General features: G+C 36.6%; 1 protein-coding gene across 1 annotated transcript in view; it reads left to right on the forward strand.

Annotated features, from left to right (window-relative positions):
* COL19A1 (collagen type XIX alpha 1 chain) overlaps nt 1-22,806 on the forward strand; it is a 177,183-nt gene that overhangs the window by 125,401 nt on the left and 28,976 nt on the right. The window contains exons 18-33 of the mRNA XM_068183754.1: nt 3,614-3,676; nt 4,455-4,499; nt 5,404-5,439; nt 6,342-6,377; nt 6,487-6,540; nt 8,529-8,582; nt 12,014-12,067; nt 13,314-13,403; nt 14,028-14,072; nt 14,164-14,241; nt 15,112-15,147; nt 15,250-15,303; nt 15,392-15,445; nt 17,706-17,747; nt 18,798-18,851; nt 19,698-19,751. Of these exons, the coding sequence (XP_068039855.1) occupies nt 3,614-3,676; nt 4,455-4,499; nt 5,404-5,439; nt 6,342-6,377; nt 6,487-6,540; nt 8,529-8,582; nt 12,014-12,067; nt 13,314-13,403; nt 14,028-14,072; nt 14,164-14,241; nt 15,112-15,147; nt 15,250-15,303; nt 15,392-15,445; nt 17,706-17,747; nt 18,798-18,851; nt 19,698-19,751 (849 nt within the window). The remainder of the gene's footprint in view (nt 1-3,613; nt 3,677-4,454; nt 4,500-5,403; nt 5,440-6,341; nt 6,378-6,486; nt 6,541-8,528; nt 8,583-12,013; nt 12,068-13,313; nt 13,404-14,027; nt 14,073-14,163; nt 14,242-15,111; nt 15,148-15,249; nt 15,304-15,391; nt 15,446-17,705; nt 17,748-18,797; nt 18,852-19,697; nt 19,752-22,806) is intronic.

A 22,806-nucleotide genomic window follows, 5' to 3' on the forward strand; every position in this document is an offset into this window, starting at 1 on the left:
CTTATTTAACATTCCCAGATGACTGCTAAAATCTTTCCTTGAACAGGGATTCTGGCATTAAATTCATGTCAAACATACCTTTCCAGCTGCTTTTATCACTGAAGTGATTTCTCTGATATTAATTATGATATTTAATCCATCCCCAAATCAGTATATCACCTTAGAAGCATGTATTAAGAATTAAGCATAAAGCATTTTTTATGCCTAGAGAGTTTGTTTTTGTATTTGGTCTCCTGCTTCATATATATATATATATATATATATATATATATATATATGTTGAAGTTTTATATATTTTGGTTTTCACGTTTGGTTTCCTTACCAGTTTCTTTTTCCTGCTAAAGAGCTTTCACTGATATCAGCACTGTTTCCTCTATTGATACCATATTTTTTGTAACTCACTCCCCACCTCTGCCTTATCAGTCTCTTTAATCCTGATAGTCCCTTTAAGGTTCATTCTGCAAGAGGAAATACAACTGTGACGGACTCCAGGAAATGACACACATCTGTCTCCAAAAATCATGTTTCTTATAATTAGAAGACTCTAAGTATTCTTAAGGTGGCTAATATTTCCTAATTAACAATCTTCTGGAAAAAATGTAGACCAGCTGGTACGAGTCTATAAATTAATTATCTTTCAAATCCTGGATAGCTTATCAACTTTCTTCTTACTTCAGCTGTCTAGTTTGAAGATTTTAATGACTCTGTTATGAGCAATTAAGTGTTCAACAAGGTTGAACTGGTTTAATCCAGATGAAAGAGGAGTTGGCTTTCTGATTCAAGTAGAAGGTTCTATGAAAACTTTTAGTTAAAGTTGACTCCTAGAGTCAGCTTAAGTCTCCAACAACAAACATATTAATTCCTATACATTTTAGGATGGGGTTGAAATATTCCCATCAAGGAAGAGACAAAGAGGTCTTCAAAGAAAAGAACAACTCTGCTTTTCCTTTGATTAACTTAGGCAGATGTATGCACCAGTAACTTTTCTTTTCTCCATGCTATCACATAGTATGACAGAAGCTGATTTTGTCCCCAGCACCTTGGAGACATCAAGCAGTCTTTCACATTCCAGTACTGAACTTGCAGTGTGCCTCAGTTATCACTGGTGAAATGATATTTGAGTGATACTCTGAGGTTTTTGAAGTTCCTTACAGCGCAGGGAATGGTGGTGTCATCTTCCATAATTTTATCCATGTTCTCAAGGATGTCACAAGGTCTTCTTTCAGCTTGGTGTTTAAAGTGCTTCAGTATTGACCATATTTTAGTTGTTATAAGTATTTTCACACCTTTTTATTTATTTTCCTTGAGAATATTATAATGGCTTCCTTGTGTTGGTATTTCTAGGAACCATGAGAAACTGATACTAAGAAATGTGGTGGCTCTTAAGACCCATCATAATTAACAATGTTTTTTCTGTTTCTCTAATTTCTCTGTTTCTTAGCAGATTATTTTCAATTTTCCTGATTGCTGTATGGTAATTTCTGATTGTTATAATAAGTATTGGTAATTGCACAATGTATTTAAATAATTTATTGCAACTAGGATTTTTCTGGGTCAGCATCAATCACTTTATCAGAGGGATTTTTAAGGAGGCTGGAGTGCAAGCCTTTAAAAGCATAATTTACTTGAACCATGTATACAGAGAAAGAGCACTATAAATACAATTGCTGATTGCAGCAGCAAATTGTGCTGAACAGCAAACCAAGATCAGCAGTCTTTCTTTAATGAAGGTGAGAGGAACCTGCCTAGGATAAGTAGTAGCATTGATCCTTAATGGGGCGGGAGACAGTGCTGGAGCATTGCTTCCCTCATTCTTCCTGTGTGCCTGTTTTTACAGGTGACTGTTTTTATATTCCTTCTTGTTATGTCTTTTGCATTTTCAGAATGAATCAGATGCTTCGCATGTGTTCAATAAACTCATTTTGTTCTCTTCTTTTTTGCCAAGAAGTTAGTTCTGCCCTGTATGTTACATTCCTTCACAGATGGATAAATGATGCCTCATGATTTGCATTTATATACTCTCAGGCCTCTGTTATCTTTATCTGGGTTTTCAAGGCCTCTGTTTGTCATCCTTCTTTTTTACCAGCTTTCCATATATAGATACAAGGTCATTTAGCCAAACTTGCTTTTAAGTATCTTTGGAAAGGACATGTAAATCAATTTGATCAAAAGTGTTCTCCAACACATAAAAATAAGAAAATAAACCAAAAAAACAAAGAAATTGAAACTACAACACAATCTTGTCAGGAAATGTTTCAGAATTATTATTTGTAATAATTCAGAATTAATTTGTAGTAATTTTAGATTATTATGGGACAATTCAGCATTAACTTTCTAAGATTTTTTTGGTGTATTTTACTTGTATTTGGTTTTAAAGAAGAAATTGCCTATAAAAATGCAAAGAACATAAGGGTAGTTATTTGGTCTAAAAGCCTTTCCCCCTTTTTTTTTTTTTTTTTTTTTTTTTTTTTTTTGTTCCATATATGCAAAAAAACCAAGCACAACTCAGTATAAATCATAATTTGTACTGTACTCATGGTAACAGGCACCTGGATTCTCAGTCCAGTGGTAGTCAACTACTTCTCATCAATACTCAGGTATCTGGGTATCTGCATCTTGTTCTGAAAGTGATTTTGATAATTAGTGGACTCACAGTATTGCAAACCCTAAACACCAAAGATAATCCATCAGGAAATTAGCATGTCTAAAATAATTATTGATTTTTTTCAATTTATATTCAGTTACCATCTTCTGAAAATATTAACACAGTGTAAATAGCACATTTATTCATTGTGATATTTTCCCATTTTAAAGCTATGGAAACTGGGATATGGCTTACTCAGGGTTCCTGCTCACCCAGTGGCATCTGTTCTAGGATTGGGATTCCCTGGGTCTTAACTGGAGCTCATTTTTCAGGGTTATTGGGGTTTTGTTTCTTTTTCCATTGTCATTGCAAAGAAACATCTTCCCCTTAGGAAGTCTGACTTTATGAAAGGAAAACCATTTGCTTTGTGTTTTATTGTGTTTTTACCTTGTACAGAGAGTAAATAAATGCAGTGCAATAACAGCTGAGCAAGTATAGAACCTGAACCTTCGAGTCCTTAAGTCTGTCTTCTTTGAGAAGCAATGTGAGGATCCTGTTCCCTCTCCTTTGTCTTACTACTGTAGTAGACTTAAATTAGTTCTAGGGTTTTTCTTACATTTCGTGGTGCTCAAAAGTAGAAAGCTTGTGGTTCTTTTTCATAAAAGTGGGGGGTTTTCTTCTTTTTGAACAAACTTGAGAAATGTAACAATGAGCATAAAAATATGTTCTTTGTGTTGAACTTAAAAATCGTAGATTTACACAGCAATAGCCAACATAGACCTTTCCTTTTTATGCTTTTGTTCATTTTCTGCCAGTGTGGCAGGAGTGTGAATGTGTGATAAAGGATGTGTTCTGCAACACACTACCTAGCTGTACTGCATAGGCATTTATTATTATTCCCTTTCTAGTAGTAAATTAGGACTTCTAAATTTACAACTGGTTAATTACAATACATTGCTACCGTAAATAAATTGTTACTGGAAGTAAATAGTGACGTTTTCTGATCTTTGTGGTGATATTTCTTTCCAGAGTGATACAAGACTACTAGGAGTACTTGGGACCCCTGGACTTAAAGGCCAGAAAGGAGACATTGTAAGCATTTGGGATTAATTTGGAGAAGTTTCAAAGTGCCTACCCAACCTCTCCCTGCCACTCTCAACACAGTGTATTTTATTTGATTTATCCCAATGGACTTTGAAGGAATAGATTTTTGAGATGACTGGCACTTTGATCTGTGTAGACCAACAGACTCATCATGTTATCTTGCAGGGGCAGCATGTGATCCTTTCTCCTCCAGTATAAATAGAAAGGGTAAATGCTGAAAGAATTATGTATGGTTTCTATAATGCCATCTGAGAAGTCAAATAGCTGCCCTTCCAGTTATGTGGGAAAGACTCTGAAAAAGTTGAAATTCAGAAAATATTTTGGATAGTAAATAATGAATATTTAAAGCAGTTGCTCTGTAACAATGAGTCTTTCCATACCAAAAATACTATAGACAACCTCTAAAAATTACATGCAAATCTAATTCTGAATCCACACCATATGGCACTATATTGTTTATAGTTATCTGTCCTGTATAAACAGCTCGCCGATATTTTAACAACTGCATGCCTTTCCAACTTTTAAGAGAAGAGACAAGTGCTCTGGATATGTGACAGAATTGACAACATTTTATTGACAAGCCTGCAGATCTTATATAGAAAACAGTTATTTAAATTAATTTGCAGATGTTTAAGCTTGATTTCCATTGTAACAGTCGTTAAGATTTTGTGGCCCACATACAGCAAAGTACAGTTAAAGAAGAGAAGGGAGTTATTTACATTTGCTAGAATACAAAGATTTTAAATATAATTAATTTTGTTAAAAGGGTCAAAAAGGAGAATTGGGAATGACTGGTGCAAAAGGAGAAAAGGTGAGTTAATTCCTTACTTCTGTGTTCATGTATTTACAAGAAGTTGACACAATGTACTGATTATGAATGAAATCTTGTAAAATGTACAGGAGATCAAGAAAAAATGTTTGGGCATGGAAAAAGCTGTCAGTCTCTAAATGTCCTTAGTACTTTATTTAAGCCCCTCCTTGGGAGGGTATTTACATAGGCAAGTAAATTTCCCTTCTCTACCAGCTCACAAAGTCCTTAGCTTTAAAAACATTCAGACATTTACTTAATACCAGTTTAAATTTATTTTTATATAAGTTTATGACCAAAGGCTGCCTCATGAATTAGGTGCCAGTCATACTTTTTCAAGTTATGAATGTGATCTTCTATATCTATATGAAAAAACAAGAAGCTTTAAATTATGAAAATTTACAAACTAGCATTCTACTTTAGTATATTTTAGTTTAAGCATAATTTTTACAGCATTATTCGGGACATATTACTTGGGAACAGACATGTATTTTACTTTTCTAGTAACGTATGCTGTTCACTGTGAGGCTTCTTGGTTTCTTTGGTCATACCTTTAAAAATAGTTTTCATGCCGGCAGAAACAGTATTTTTACTCCCTTGATATAACAGATTTATGATTTTTTGTGTTATAAAGCATCTGCATTTGAGAACTTTTCAGATTTGGATGCATGATTACTGTCTTTAGTTCATGTTTCTGACCCTCCCTTGTGCTCCTGCTTGAAAGGATCATGGATGTCATGGTCTTGGCATTAAACCAACATCATCTCTCAAGTAAACTTTTGTAATACGCATATTTGTATTTTAGACAGGTTTTAAATAGCCACATTTTCCAGGACTCTTCAGCAAAACCAGACATGTGCTATTTACCATTTTAAATAAATCTGTTAACTTTTCTACTTTTCCTTAGGGAGAGCCTTCTGAAAAAGGGGACAAAGGAGACCCAGTAAGTATAGCATGTTTTGAACTGCTGTGAATAATGTACATTTGAGATTAGTGTCATGCCATATTCATTCTTTAATTCTTCTCTTTTTGGACATTCATTAGATGCAGGGATTACGTGGGATAGCATATGTATTATCTCCTTCTTACATGTGTATCAAGGTCTCCCAGGTTATAAATAAAAAACAGAGATGCCCTGGTTTTCAGCATTTCTGTTGCTGATACTGTCCATGAACTGAGTTTAGAGCACATGCTTTTTTTTCTCCCTGAAGTTTCTTTCTTTCAGCTTTTCCACAAAGTTTTATTTGGCGTGAACTGTACTGTTTTGATGCCACCAGTGTGGCATTTGACATCAGGCTCTTCTCGTACAGCCATTTCATGTGTGCATAACTTTTTTCTTATTTTGATGCAGATTTTCAGAACACTCATTCTGTAACATTCTCTTTACCTGTGTGACATATTTGTAATTAGTTATTGTCTTCTCTTATGATACTTAACAAAAGCTAGTTATGCTTTTTAATATAAAACTCAAGGTTGCTGAGATATTTGTGGTTAACGTACTATAATAATCAGCATAAGTCTTGCTGTAATAATGTGTGGGTTTGGAGGTGAATACTGGGTACCAGAAGAGATGTAGTGGTACAGAATAGCCTGGAAATAGACTGGAAATGCTCTTTAGGAAATTTAGTGTTTTCAAACATTTTTCCTTTAAAACATTGGGAAAACTTGCAAAAAAAATAGGTTGCTATGTCTTTCAGAGTTTGCAACAGACATCAGAAATTATTTAATATTTTCTCAATATTTAAGTTTGCAAACTGTATTATAATATTTTAATGTAGCAAATTAAACTCTTATTTGATCCTACTTAAATTTCTAACTTCTTATAGTTGTATTTACTATTTTCAGGGAGAGACTGGAATGGAGGGATCAAAAGGGAATAAGGTATTTTTGGACTTGTACGTACTGTATACTTTGCCAGTATACATAGCTGATACTGGGAGACATAGCAGTAAACTTGGAAATTTTTTTTTTTTCCAAACAAAATCATTAGGGTGAAATGGGAGATCCTGGACCACCTGGTCTTATTGGAAATCCAGGATCAAAGGTAAGTGAAAGTTATTTCATCCAATAACAATTGCATTCTATGGTGTTATAGAAGAAGACTCTGAAGCTATCAACTCTTTAGCTACTATTAATGGACAAAGAATGCAAATCATTTATATCAAAAGCTTGTGCTTGGATCAAACCAAACATAAAATTTACGTTTTACATAAAATTTACGTTTTACATTAAGTTCTTGTTGCTCTCAGTGTCACACAGAAAGGAGTGTTCAAGAAACACTCAGATGTTATTTTGTCACTTGAGTATATAAGCACCCATTTTGCAATTAGAAATCCGCTGCTAGCTGGGTGTATTCTCTTTATGCCTTGGTGAGAGGCAAGGAGCAACCACTACCAGTACTTGAGTAGCTCTTTTGTTTAATCCTGTGAGGCAGCAGGTAATGTTAAAGCAGTCATGGCCTGGCTTTGAGTGTATCCTCATAGGCAAACCTCAGGAAGTGTGGACTGGATGAGTGGAAGCTGAGGTGGATTCAGAACTACTGAACAGCAGATACCAAAAGCTCATAATCATGGCACAGGGTCTAGCTGAAGGCCTGTCGCTGGTGGTGTCCATCAGGGTTCAGTCCAGGGCCCAGTCTTGTTTAATTGGTTCATCAAGGACTTGGATGAAGGAGCAGAGGCCTCTTCAGCAAGGTCCCTACAACACAAAATCTGGGAGGCACAACCAATACCCCAGAGGGCTGTGCAGCCTTTCAGAGGGACCATGACAGGTTTGAGAGATGGGCAGAGAGCTGTCTGAAACTCAGCAGAGGAAAGTGCAGGGTCCTGCACCTGGGGAGGAATAACCATAGGAGACAACTTGCTGGAAAGCAGCTCTTTGGAGAAGGACTAGCAGATCCTGGTGAGCCCCACCATGAGCCAGCAGTGCCCTTGTGAGCAAGAAGGCCACTGGTGTCCTGGGGTGCATTAGGAAAAGCATGGTCAGCTGGGTGAGGCAAGTGATCCTGCCCTTCTACTCAGCCCTGGTGAGGCCACATCTGGAATGCTGTGTCCAGTTCTGGGCTCCTCAGTTCAAGAGGGTCATGGAGTTCCTGGAGTGGGTTCTGTGGAGAGCAAGGATGATTAAGGGATTGGAGCATCTCTCTTACAAGGAAAGGCTGAGGGAGCTGGGCCTGTTCAACCTTGAGAAAAGTCAACTGGAAGGAGACCTCATCACTGTCTATCAGTATCTAAACAGTGGTGTTGAGGTTTCCAGGCTCTTCCCAGTGGTGCCAAGCAATAGGACAAGAGGCAATGGGCAGAAACTGATGCAAAGGAAGTTCCACCTGAACATGTGGAAGAACTTCTTTACTGTGTGGGTGACTGAGCAATGGAATAAATTGCTCAGGGAGGTTGTGGAGTCTCCCTCACTGGAAGAAACTGCAATGTACAGGAATGATCCTGCTTGAGCAGGAAGGCTGAACCAGATAAGCCATTCTTCAATGGGTTACTTCTAACTTCACCCATTCTACAATTGTGTGATTCTGTGAAGAAAGTAACTGAAGCACAAATATTCTTGAGAATCTCTCATGATGCCTTGAATTGTATCAAACACAGATAGAATTAGAAACTATTAAATCTAACTGCCACCCAACAGTATTCATGCTGGATAGTATCTGAATTTTAGATCATGAAAAGAAGGCCCAGTGAGAATCAATGTGGCTATAGAACCCTCAAAACTGTTGTCATAAAAATGGTTCTTGAAATTTTGATCTGTTCTTTTTTATGTCTTTCCCTTTAGGTATTCCCTTTGTACCTTGTACTTTTATTTGCTTTATATACATACTTGGGATTTTGTACATATTAGTCCACAAGACTTACTGAACTAAATGTTAGAGTAAGGGAGAATGAGCAAACTCGGTACTTCTTACTCCATGTGGAAGATAATTCGTAATGCCTGATGTTTAAATATATTTTTATATAAGAATGCTTTACACCATATTACAGTAGTTGATTGACTTTTACCTCAGGTGTGTATTATATCTTTTCACAGGGACTGCAAGGCCCTCCAGGACCTGTTGGACCCAGGGGACTGCCAGGAGAAGTTGTATGTATTGTGCCATTTATCCAGCTGTAGCTGTGGTGCGTGAGCAGTTAGCTAGTGAAGCAGTGCCACAGAAGTTACCATAGCTGCTCTTTTTTTGGGTGGCACTGTAGCTATCAAGTGCTGAAGCACAGTAGTATGTGCTCAACTCATTATCCTGAGTATGAGTAAACCATCTGTATCATGCTTCTGACACTGTTTGACAGCCTGGAGTGGATCTGGATATTGGGGTCACTGACATTAGAGCTTTCACCCTTCTTGATTGTCTCTCCCTTGTTCCCCTGTTAGTGCTATGTTCGTTGGGTCCTGGCTTCCCATTCCAGCCAGGAGGTCATTGCTTGGCTGGGATGGTTAAGCAACTAGTTCTCTTGCTTTGTGTTGTGCAGCTGCTCACAGCTACCAGGCACAGATGCTATTGGGCAAGGCTCCCAGAGATGTAGTGTGCTTGTGGGTGTGAAACTGGTAGGTTGGGAGTGTCAAGCAGTGGTACTTCTCAACAGAGTTGGAATGTCCTGTAGTCATTGTGCTTTTGGGTGCTCCACATTCAGGTCTGCCAACTGATTGGGCAAGGTGATGGGGTGACCCTCCTTCATGGGGGTTTTAGAGTCCCTGTAACAATTATGCCACTGAGCAGCAGCCTGATGGGTCTTCCGGCTGTTTGGGATTTCTCAAACTGGTAGGCACCTACCCCAAGATCCAGCACACTTGTAAGCCTTGTGCCTCTGGGAAGAGTAAGGGTAAAATATCTATCCAGTCTGTATTCTCTAGGAAATATCTTAAACTATTAATCACCATAATATTAAATTTGAAAGTGCCCTGGGCATTTTATTTGACACCCACATATAGCAGAAACCTCTCCTGGGGCAGTGGCTGCCTGTTTCCCTTCCAAATTATGGCACATTCCCTCTTTCTGTGTTCAGACAACTATTTTCTCCCTAATTCCCTGCATTTCAGGGAATGTGTGTGACACTAATTTCACTAATTCCCTGCATTTCAGGGCATGTGTGACACTAATGGTGTCACATAACCTAGCAAGTGGCACCTACTCCCTCTTCTTGGTTCTTGTACCTCCCTTCTTCCATAAACCATAAAAAGGGTTTTGAATAGCATTTTGGAGGTAAGAGTGGTTAGATCTGAGAAGTAGATCAAGAAAAGCAGACAATAAAAAGCTTAGCTTTAGCCTAGTAGTTCAGCCATTCACTTAAAAAGGACTGGGATTTCAATGGTTACTCTGTGTGTGTGGTTTTGGTTTTTATCTTTTTTCTACCAGCAGGAACATCTACAAGCTGGTGTTGCTGCATTTTGTCTTAGGACTTTCCACACATGCCCTGAGACTACATTGTGGAAGACGATTCTTATTTTGAAAAGACTTTTAAGCCATATACTTTATTAATATTAAAATACCCCTCTGAGTCGTACAGACCTTTTTTTGGTGACCAATTAAAAGTCTTAGGGATATAAGCAGGGTGACCAGTAGAATACAGCATCTTCAGCTCTTGACAAGGGAAAAAATCAGTAGTATTTAAATTTGCATGTAGTCATTTTATACTGTTACTTATTGACTGTCACCACAAGACACCGTGATTGACAATTTTATTATATCTTATTTTCCTACTCAGTTGAGGCATATGTTTTTTTCAGTTGTGTCTGATCTACCTACCATCTATTCAAAAATTTGCAACCCTTATCTGCTGTGCTTCTTCTTAAATATAAATCACCAATTCTACTGTGAAAGATAACAATTACTCATTTCTCTCTTGCTTGTGTTGCCATCATCCCTCTTGAGTTCATATTTGCTGCTTTTGAAAGTGCTGTTCTGATGGATCTTTGATCAAGAGAACATTATGAACAAATAAATACTAATTATAATATATGTAAGTCCTAAATCTAAATGATCCTGAAGACTCCTATCTGTGCACACAATTCTAGCATGTAAAACTTAATTTTAAATGTATTATAGAGACATTGTGCTTAGCTAAAAGCTCCTTGGTTTTTTAATTTCTAAAGATGAAACATTATAGATTAAAAATATAATTTATTTTATACAGTGTGACGACAATTATGAAAGTTTGAAAAATTGTTTTACATTAACTTACTTCACCAAAGAGTCATCTAGCAGATAAGGATTACTTCTTTTCCTAAGAAACCACTTGAGCTTGGTCCAACCAAAAAAAAAAAAAATTTGGAAAATCCTTAGAAAAGAAGGGAGAGAAGAGAGGCTATATGTATTTTATGTCAATATCAAAAGTGGATAGGGTAGGCCATGATGAGTAAGCATAAGTTTTCATTTCCATAATGATTTTGTGTTGGTATAAGCAGAATAATCTTCATTAGGGTACTTTCTTTCTTCTGCTTTTAGTTTGGATGACTGGGTGAAACGAGTAGCTGTCTGTCTGTATTAAGTACAGAATGCAGCAGAGAAAGCAAACACAGCTGCTGAACATTCACTACTGGCATGAAAATGTTGTCATCTCTCATATGTCAGTGTGCACAAAACTGTGTTTTACACTGAGAAGAAAAATTAAAACAATGAGTGTTTCCTTGTCTTTTTCTTAGAGTGCTCATTTTTCAGTCCAGCTTATGTTTCATACTTAGATTTTACTGTTCTGTTTGGGCAATTTTATCCTTTACTGTTAAAATTACTGGTATTCTTAACAAAACACTTGACTAAATAGTTGGTTAAATAACATTGAAGGGTCATGGAAAAAGTTTTCTGCATTTGTTGCAGTATTGTGAGAGAACCCAATTAAGCCTTACTTGTTGTTTATTAGTTTCTATTTAGATTTTAATATTTTTCATTTCTCTTAATTTCTCTGCATTTATAAAAATTTTTCATGAAAAGGACAAGGGAAAATACTGAAGTTAAAATCAAAATGTGAAAGATGAGAAGATTTAGACAAAAGAGAGGCTGGAACATACTTTATTTACTGAAAATGTTTGACTGTCTATTACATATCTAAAATATTTAAAGGGATTTGTTGGATTAACTAATGTGAAGGAGTAGGAATTCATTGAGGCTTTTAAGATAACAGTTTGAATAATTAACTAGTACAGGAAATCATGCAGCCCTCCATGGGCAAAAAAGATGGCACTTACTTAAAATTCAAATTTTTGTGTGCTACTTCTTTCCTTGAATAAACAGTTGATTTTCAAGACTTGGAATTACTTTGAAATAGAAGAAATAAGTCTTTTGGCCTCTGCCATTCTCCCCTGATAGGGTCCAAAAATAATCTTGATTATTACAGTTTAACTTAAAGAAAAATTATTTATATATTTAAGTAAGGAACCATTCATTAACTTATAGTCTTTAACATTTGGGATCAATACTAATGCACAGTAAACATTCCAGTGGAAGCTAATTTTTATCTGTATTTTTATATAACCATTAAGGGAATAGCTATAAAAATGTACCATTCTATTTTTATTAATTCCAGGGCTTACCAGGAGATCCTGGGGTACCAGGAAACCCAGGAATTAAAGGAGACAAGGTATGTTTTAAGTGTTTTTCATTAAGCTTGAAATGTTAAAGCATTTTAAATTTTCACTTCAAGAGTAACTTTCCATTCTTCTGTACTGCATCTGTGTGGCTGCTGTGTGAAGTGATTTTAAAATGTACCAGTAGCAACCCCCTGTGTCTTGGAGAAGAAACATCTCTGCATTTGGAGATGGTTCAGACCAGTTTGGCAACCCAGTTGCTCTTTAGATGAATAATTTAAGTAATATTTCAAAGAGATTGGACTGTGCCCTTACATTAAATCTGTGCAGTGCAGAAATGCCACTTCAGGTCCTGACTACAGAACAACCTTTTCAGGGTAGTGTCCTACCCAGACTAATGTGTAAAATCCCACTTCACAGTCAGACATCTTCATCTTGGCAGAGCTCTAGGGCAGCTACACTGGCTCAGATGTAAGCTAAGGCTGGATCTCCTTAGGACATTGTATTTTGCTGTGTAGAAATCCCTTAGTTAGAATTCAGCTGCATCAGCAAGAGCTAAATATTACGTGTCTATATACTGAATGTAAAGAAGGAGAAAAAAGATCTTATACAGGTGTGCTCTGAGCTGTGTGATGTGTTGTGCTATTTATACATTGTGGGGTACAAGGGAAACCAAAAAACTCCAGTCTGAAGAAGTGAGCTGAAAGAAAGGCAAAGAAAATAACTGGAACAAGGACAAAAATGTACTCATCTTGCAAAATGTGAAGTGGTGGGTTCAGAAAGAATCACAGAGGATGTTGCAGGAGCCTGCAAGAGACAAGAGGAGAGCACAACAAGAGGCACAATTTTACTGCGTAAGCAGCAGAGTTTAGCAATGGGGAACAAGAGCCACTGCATGTGTTGAAAGAAGAACAGAGGTGTAAAAAGGAATACACTGAAGACCCCCGGTTTAGCACTAGTTGTTGATAGCTGGGGAGAGACAGCTGTTGTTTCAGCTGTTGCTATGAATTAGTTGGCAGGGTTTAATGACAACCTGCATATTAGGAGCCTGGGGAACAAGAAATGTAGATGAAATGCATTGCAAGCATGGAAAACCAAGAGAATGCTAGTTATTATTAATGGTTATATGATCCATATCTCCAATTCTATAACTTTTTGAAGGAAAATATGAGGGTATTTTTTCTTCTCTATAGCTTCTCAAAGTACTGGCACTTTTGATGATAAACTTGATCATATTTAGAGTTTTTTCATAGGGGAAAATTCTCACATTTCAATTAGTGATTCAAATTTATTTTGTAGGGTGACCCTGGTGGAATTATGGGACCACCTGGACATCCAGGTCCAAAAGGCGATATGGGGCCTCCCGGACCAAGTCTGCCTGGTACACCAGTAAGTCCATAATCTGAAAAGACTTTCCTGACTTTATTTTCTGCAGGGGCAACTGGGAAAGAATTCTTAATGTGCAATGAAAGAAATCACAGAATGGTTTTTGTTGGAAAATACTTTAATCTAGTTCCAACCCCCTATTATGGGCAGGGACATCTCCCACTAGAGCAGGTTGCTCAAAGCCCCATCCAACCTGGTCTTGAACACTTCCAGGGATGGGCCATTCAAAAATTCTCACAGCAGCCTGTTGCAGTACCTCCACCCTCATTGTAAAGAACGTCTTCCTAATACCTAATCTAAACTTAGTCACTTCCAGTTTAAAGCCACAAAGCATGTATTTTTTATTGTAATTTCAAAATCAAAATATATTTTACAGTGGTATTATAAGTGCTCTAGAATATAGATATAGTGTAGGTCTATTAGTCTATTAGTGTAGTCTAGAAATAGTGTAAGTGTCACATATGATCCTAGTGATACTGGCACTAACAAGGAGGCTATGTAAACTTGTCATAGTTTATTTCTAAGGGCTGGCTAATTTTAGCCATTAAATTCATCTAGTATCTTGGATTTCAAAACATAATTATTTTTTCTTGGTTTTTTTTGTGTTTTGTTTTGGATTTCTTTTAGGGTCCAACTGGTGTTCCTGGAAACCCAGGTCCAAGGGGGCCAAAGGTATGCCAAATGCATTATTTCTGTTCCTAAAAATATTTGGTAGTTTATGTTTTCAGAGCTGTTGTGATGGAAAGCCTTCTACCTTTCACAGGGAGAAAGAGGACTACCTGGTGTACAGGGAGCACCTGGGGAGATGGGGCCCCCTGGAATAGGCATTCAGGGATCACCAGTAAGTAAACCAGCACCCAGAATTTGTGCTTCTCACAGTTCATCACTGAGCAACTGCAACAGGCAAACAAAGCATAATAAAAAGCCATGAACTCCCTTCTGGCCTGACTCCCAGCTCCCAGTTTGCTTCAAGGGTTGCTGTGCAGTTTAAATTCAAACATGAAGCAAGTTGACACAGACATCTAAAGCATTCATAGTAAATAATTTGTACAGCAATAACTGTTTCAGTAATTCAGCTTGTTTCCCGGGTTTCTTTCTTTTTAATGCCTTTAAATAAAGCCACCTGCAGTGCCTTCAGAGTATTCAGTAAAAACATTTGCTGATGTTGATGGTGTACCTGGTGGGTGGTACATGCTATTGCAGGAGTTTTACTCCAGTGACTGAGGCGATCTCTCTTCAGTCAACCAATGTGTATTCAGCTTATGGACAGTGCTCTGGTATAAAAAGGAAATATTTGTGAAAGGTGACTATGCATTCACATGAATGTCTTAATCTAAAATAATAATACCTAAAGATAATTTTTTCAGTTACAATATTTTCAAATCTGAATTTTAAAAATTACCCATTTATATCTAAATTAACTGGTTTTATTCAAGTGCTCATTAGCTTTTCTAGTGAATCTTCTTGCTAAATACCAAGTTTCACCACAGATCAATAATTTTTGTAAATCCTTGCCCTAAAAAATGGGTTTTCACAAAGTCCTGAGGTCTCTAACTGTGGCAAAATTACATGTGGATTTAAAGCCAAACCTTAAAGCAAGACTTTCTCAAAGTGACAACTACATAAATATCCTACATTCAGTATTTTTAATGAAGTTCATCTCCCTTATCCCAGAAAGTGTATCTACTGATTATTTGGAGTTTTCTTACAGGGTCCTATAGGTCCAACTGGATCAGCAGGTGTGCAGGTGGGGTATAAGTTTTCTCTTTAATACAAAAAGCATTAAGTTAGTTTAAGAATTTTGCAGGAAAGGTATTCTTATATCCTAAATGACCTTTTGTGCTCTTAGGGCCCTAGGGGACCTCCAGGATTACCAGGAGCTCCGGGTACCCCTGGTATTAATGTAAGTAACAGTTTTATATATATACAAGAAAAAGTAATGTGTACCTCATCAATGATTTAAGGCTATCAAGTTTTACATTTGTTTCTAGGGCACTCCAGGAAGAGATGGAAAGCCAGGACTACCAGGCCCTCCAGGTGATCCTGTACGTATGCAGGGAAAGCTTTTGTATTTGCTTTGGTGCAAATATATTAAATTTATGTGAAGTGAGATAGCATAGCAAGCCTATAAGAACCAGTGATATGAAGATAAAGTAGAAATATTTACTTGGGAAGGACAGGAAAACAGCCATGTTATGTACTTGGCCTCAGTAAAACCGAGACTGTCTTCATGATGTTTCTTTAAGCAAGAAAAAATGCTTAGAATTAGTTGCCATGCAGTTAATGCTTATCAAAAATCATGGATCTGAGTGTCACTTAGCAGATTATTGTCGAACTTGGAAAGAGAGGTCTCTCCCATGCTCAGTTCTTGTCAGTGATTTAATTTGATTTGGGTAAGTGGATAAAACTCTGAAATTGGAGTGGAAAAGATTGCTTGCTTTTTGAAGATGTAATCAAAATTCGGGGGCTGTCTGAAGTCAACAAGATTTAACTTGAGACAGATGAGGATAAAGTGCTTAATAAGGAAAACCAAAATCCATAAGTAGAGTAAGTCTGGAAGGCAGAGCACATTGTAAACTAAATGGAAGAAAAATATTTGATGCTGCCATTAAACAGACAGGTCTAAATGGTAAAACTCACAAACAGGATAATTATTGCCTTTTGCTCTCTTGAAATACTCTTCTCTTTGGAAAGAACATTTTTTTCCAGGAAGATGTAGCAAGCAGGAGTGAATCTGGAGAATTAAGGCCATTTTAACACTTTCAAAATCCTGGCATAAACCATACACTTATTCAGAGAGCGACACACAGATTTATGGCTCTGCAGAGTGCATTTGCAGTCAGGCTGGACTTGCCTTACACTCCGAGCAGGGGACCTGCGTGGCACACAGTTGGCTTGCTCTCATACATGTGTGCCCTTTGCAGCTGGGGTTCCACACTGAGGGTTCCGGGTTCTGTGCCATACATTGATAGAGCAGCTAAAATAAGAACATTAGAAAAGAGGAAAGACTGGGGAAATTACACTTTTAGTCCAGTAGGAAGACCAACAGGTGATATGGTAACAGCCTGCCTAGCTGAAAAATATCATAAGCAGAAGGGTGAAAAGTCAGGCCATGTAGGTTTTTTGTTTTCAAGTCTTGTCACAGGTTTTTATGAGCAGCTGACCCTGTCTATGTACAGCTTACCTCTGTGCAGAGGTTGGACTCATGCCTTACATAACTATGTCCAAGTTGTGCTAGGTGATATTGTCTCACCCTAAAAAACAACTTGGCATGCTTTCAAAGGTGGTTATGCCACCCTGTAGATGGTGTGCTGATTATATTTCTGGTTAATTGTATTCAGTAGTGTGTCTCTTGAGCTGATCTTTGACACTCATTGTTATTAACTGGCAGTCTTTGGAATATGCTAAAAAAAGTGCTTATATTTTATTTTTCTTCTTCAAGATGGTAAGAATTGAAACAGGGTGAACAAAAAAAGTTACCTTATTTTGAATGTGTCTAATTTTATGGTATGCCCAGGATTTATATGGTTTTAGATTTAGCAATTGCCAGACAAAATGAGAATTAGTAATTGGAGAGTCTGTGAATGAAGCTGATGACAACTAGGGCAATGAGTTTTTAATGAGTTTTTAACAAGGAGTCTTTAAATATAAATTTAATGGCAGGCCTTGGAAATCTGGGATCTGTTTCAGTACAGTATAGATTCACTGACTGATCTTTAAATGGCTCAGCTTTGGTAGCAATTGGTATTAGTAGCAATTTAGCGGTGACACCAAGGAGTTACACACAAATTATTAATATTAAAAGGCAGGAAAAAATATTCATATGTTGATTTTTCTGTAGCTGGATTATTTCCAGTATCTAAGCTAATTTATTGAAGTTAGCTTTGGCATCTCCAGAATCTGTGCTACAGTTGACAGTAGAGTCAAAGCCTAGGAGAAAGGAGGAGGAAAATAATTGAAGATAATCAGGTAAGAATACAAGAAATTCCAGTACCATTAAGCTGTCACGGATGGGCTACAAAAACAATATTAGTATGTTCAGGAGTTATGCTGTTGTCATGGTTTGAGGCATTTCATTGCATTTATAGTTAAGAATTACAATCGATAGGTTGGATAGACTGTGGTATTTAACTATATCTGAAAACCATTTTTTTCTTTTGAGTTTTCATTAAAGTAGATTGAACCAACATATATATATATAATTAGCTCTATGTGTAATGATATAAAGTTTAGAAGCAGTGAAAACACATCAGAATTAGTAGTGCTTTGTAAAATATCAACTGCAGATGCCTTTTTTAATTTCAGGTTGCACTTCCACTTGTGGGAGATATGGGTGCTATACTGAAGGTAAATTTTTCACAGATTAAATGGGGTTTTTTTTTTGCTATAAACATGCTTTTTAAGCAAACACGTGGCACTTGAGAGCTTCTGTAGGTTCAGTTCTGACTTACAGAGCTAGCCTAAAATAGTATTGTGATTTTTTTTGTTTTGTTTTGTTTTCTTTTAAAACATACTCAAGAAATATATTTTACAGAAATTTTGCAAGTGAGGTAGTAGCCAGCAAGTGCCTGTTCAGCATATCCAGCCCACAGTAATTGCTACAAATATACCCAGTTCTCCACTTTACTTTGTAGTATTAATTTCAGTAATATACCAAATGAGGAAAATAGTCTAGAATTTCTAAGATATTATTTTGAAAAATAATGAAATTTGGAGGGTCCTGCAATATTCAGAAATGAAAATTGTACTTGGGAGTATTTCAATATGAAAAGCACACATCATGTCTATTGTCCTTTATTAATACATGTACTTAGGGTTTATTGACTTTCTCATTTCCAAATCTGATTTATTTTAGGTCTTTCTTTTTGTTTGTAATTGTACTGGTTTTCTGCTGTACATGCTGTTCTTGTCAGAGCTCTCTTTCTTGCTGCTTCGTTATGCCTCATTCTTCATTTCTCGGTGTTTTGTGGTTAGCACTTCTATATGACTGCAATTTAGCTGGCAAATGCTTCTCTCAGCAATGCAGGGGTCATTTACTTTTAAATAACTACAGATTTGAAGCTGGAGAGAGTAACAAGTAGCCTTCATCTCTAACTAATCCTTGAAAGGAAGATGCTCAAACCTAAACATAGGTGTGTCTGGGACTATCCAAAGTAAAGATAAAAATGTGTTAGCATGATTTGAGAAGAGAGTGTGAGATGGGGAGGAAAACAAGGAAGTCTCTCTGAACAAATATATGGTTTAGAGTAGAGCAAGCACTGAAGAGAAGCTTTGGGGTAAAACAGAAGCCTGGTCAGAAAGGCAGGAAGGAAGCAGTGTGCATAGATCAGTCTGCATGGATCAGATCTATGTCATAAAAATATTTATTTGTCACTTCATCTTCTGTCTGCTCCACAGGGTGATCCTGGCACAAGAGGTCCTCCAGGCATTCCTGGCAGAGAAGGACCAAAAGTAAGTTTTGAAGAGTGTACTTTTCATTGCTTTGTTTCTTGTTAAAAGCAAAAGCACAGATTCTTATCTTTGCAAGACTTGACTTTTTTGTCTCATCCATATCCCTGTGGCATTGGGCAGCCTAAAAGTTCAAATAATTTTTATGTTTCAAGCCTCTTCATGTGTCAGTTTGCCTTTTGTCTAGGTTGAGTGAGCAAAATAGCCTGAGTTGAGTCCCAGGCCCAGATAGCTTTTCTGTGTCATGCCTCCATTAAAGCTGGCTCAGATCTGACTGCCCAGCAGTGCTTTGCTCTCTGTAGACTCATTTTAGGTGAGTCAGTCACACGAGAATCCTGCAGTGAAGAGGCAAACTTCTCACGTGTCCCTCAAGCGTGCAACACAGCTGGACCACCACAGCCTCTGCACCCTGTTCCCATGGAAGCAACACAGCCATTTCCCTGGGACTTGAAGTGTCACTGACATCAATCAAAATCCTGCTTCTCTGGAATCAGATCAAAAGCCACATGGTTTGACATACAGATATCTCCTATCATTGGGACTAATTCCATGGAAGTCAACTTTCTCCATTTCAGCAAGCATTCAAACTCTTTGGTGTTAATGTCTCCATCTTAAGGTCTTTTTGAGTATTTTGGCTCCTAGGAACAAACCACTCATTTCCTTTCACCTTGCTTAGAGGTTTCTTTGAAATCTTTCGGATAGTTTTGAGCCTTTGCTTTATGTTTTAGGCACTGTGGCTGTAAGGGCATCATGCTAGCATTTATTGAATGTATATAAAATGCCCTACAGAGCATGAAATTCATTGTTCTCTAATAGAAAATATTTGTTTTGAATGTTATGTTTTCATAGGGAAGCAAAGGTGAACGTGGATTTCCTGGACTTGTGGGGGAAAAGGGCGATGAGGTAAAATTACTTCATTTCTACAGTGGTAGCTTTCTTATCTGAACCTGAGTAAACACCTAGACTGAAAATGAAATGCACAGAATGTTATTTAGTTATTTAAAACTGCTGAGATAGTAATGTAGTACTGTAAATAGCCCTTGATTCTGATTTTTCAATAGGATTGAATATTATAATTTGGTTAAATAACATCGATTTGATTTTCAGCAGTGAATTTTGATTTGTTTATTTTAAAGCCTCACATACATTTACATGCTAATCTTTAAGGATATAGGATACAGCAATAAATAGGCTAATGCCAAATATTCTCAGAAAATACTTCATGTCTATAACATATGTGCTTTCATTTTGTTAGTTCCACTTTAGAATTCACTTTTGAAAACATTTGCATTAAGCGAATAATCTGATTGAAACAGCAATAGCAGCAACTACTATTAAGTGGAAACTGAAAAATATTTTAATAGGCTGAATTTAAAGCATTTACAATATTTTGCATCTTTTATTGCATTCTTAGAGTTATTTTTATGTCTTTATGGAGAAGGAAAAAAAAAGCCAAATGACTTGTGGTGCCAAATCCAAAATAGCTATAGCTTTCATTTTCAATTGAAATATTTGCAGTTAACATTTCAAGAGCAATATCAGTGCAAAAAAAAAAAAAAATAACATCACCACAGCAGAAGCTAATAAGCACATTAATCTGGATAAATAAATGAATTTCTTAGTGACCTTAGCCAACTGAGGAGTTAAAATAAGTAGCCCATTAAAAAGTATGTGGTGAGCACTTTGAAACTCCAAAATACTTAACTGGGATTAAACACATGCTACTCTCTTTTAATTTAAGAGTGATGGTTACAAGACACAACACCTATAAAATACAAAAGGAATTTAGAGTGTATTGATTGAGGGGTTTGTAATTCTTATAAGCATTTCACATTTCTTCGGCACTAAGGCCATGATAACTTAAGAATTTTTAAAGAGTAGTAGAATAAGAGAATAGTTTTCCCAAAAAAAGTGTTTATCAGGATCCTTGGCTTACAAAAATACACAGTTTTATGTGGAAAAAAAGATGCAGCTCCTGCTACTGTTTTGCTCCAGAATGTAGCATGCTGTCAGCCTAAAGTATCATGCTTATTTTTTCTTTTATTTTGTATGATATATAGAGCCCATTACATATATATTTTACATCTATATTTGATTTTAGATTATATATAGAGCTCACATCTCATGTGCCTCCTGAGGTGGAATTCAGAACATATTCCCTAAAAGGATGGGGCAGCCAAAAGCAAATTTTATTCCAAATTTTACTTAAAAATAAATGGGAAAGTAACACATGCTTTGTGTGCCATATAGGATGTCTCTAGCAGTCAGCCCTAGGAGAAATGAGGCATTAACAAAACAATTTTGAAAATTCAAATACTATTAAACAGCTGAGAAATAAATAAGATATTGCAGGGAATTAAGAAGGTAATAAGGTAACAGCAAGTTTATGAATAGCAGATTTTTTTAAAGGAGTCTAGAGAAAATTCATTGTATATTTTTCATTAATGCTGTGTTAATAAGTTCATAATTCCTATGTTTCTTCACCTTTTGAGAGCTGGTGAGCTGCTTTAGCTCTGATATTTTCAATGTTTTGCAGCAGCTTTTGATTATGACACGGTGAAGGTGCAAGTGAATCTTTTTTTCAGAAACATGCATGAAAACATTTTAAAAGTAATTTCTTTTACAAATTTCAATATTTTTATTTTGATCATTTTTTTGGAATGGGGAGAAATGGGAAGAAAGACAGAGAAGCCTACCTGAAGCCCTTTGAAATATGCTCATTAACTTCCATATGCTCTCCAATCACCCTTTAATCTTTGTGGAACTTGTTATCTTCATTTTCAAAGCAATTTTTTTTAAGGGGAGGGTTTTTTTTAACATCAGTAGTAAGAATTACAGAAGACGTTCCTTTGGTTTCGCATTAATTTTTCATGTAAATGTACCATCAGAGTAAAGGAGTTCAAAACGAACAGAGAGCACATTAGCAGTTACCTTGCCACTTTGAGAAGCTGTAGAGGTGGATCAATGTCCTCTGTGTATAGGAGCAAGAAAGAAAAATCAATGTCTCTCCATCTCTACATTTTTGCTCATTTGTTTCTCTCCGAATTTTTTCCTCAGTTTCTCCCTGAGAGCACCAATTTCAGGGTTCCTGACCTCTGTGGCTTTCTATGCTTCTTCCTTAGCCATTCCTTCTTAAATATTGCATTTCAAATGAGAAATGTGCCTTTTCTGAGGGGATTTTTCTTGTCAGAGGATGTACAGATGAAATTAATCACTGCTTGGAAGAATCTATTTCTCTTTGTGGATTATAGGGAGAACCATGAGTGTTAGCTCTCATTAGTACATCACTTTTACATGTCTAAAATTGCACCTGAGCCTGGTATGGCAGAGGAAGGATGCTCAGTGACATACAAGCTTGTCTCAAATCCCACCTCTATCTGCTGTAGTGAGTTGCACAGCTGTGTGTTTAGTAAGTGGATACTGGAGTTCATTGATTTTCAGGCAATCAAATAGAATACAAGCAGGATAGTAGATCATTAAATACAATGTAAAATGTCATGTTCAATTACCAAAAAGCCAAACCAAAAATGAGTCAGAAAGCACCATTTCATTTAGATAGTATCAGGTGATATTGAGAAGCCTGATTAAATGTCTTCTCACCAGAAAAAAAAAAAAAAAAAAAAGTCTTTTAATAAAAGAAAATAGAAAATTAATCTCTAAGAAAAAGCTTGAAATGTGTTCTTATCTGCACAACTAAAGACTAAATTATTTCCAAAATATAGGCTAAAAATGTGAAAGGTTGGAGGACATATGGTGTTCATCACTCAAGAAAGAAGTTGCCTCTAACCTGGTTCAATGATAACCTGGTTCTCTTCCCTACCTGGTGGGGTGGTTATTTATTTTAGCCATTAAAAATAATGCCTTCATTTTAGAAAAAAAATGCACTGTAATGCAGGTATAGTACTGCTGGACATGCTGAATATAAGTATTTCTGAAGTAAAAGTTGGAGAGGAACTAG

This window comes from Anomalospiza imberbis, chromosome 3 (assembly GCF_031753505.1).
Source record: "Anomalospiza imberbis isolate Cuckoo-Finch-1a 21T00152 chromosome 3, ASM3175350v1, whole genome shotgun sequence".
In the NCBI taxonomy this organism is placed as follows: Eukaryota; Metazoa; Chordata; class Aves; order Passeriformes; family Viduidae; genus Anomalospiza; species Anomalospiza imberbis.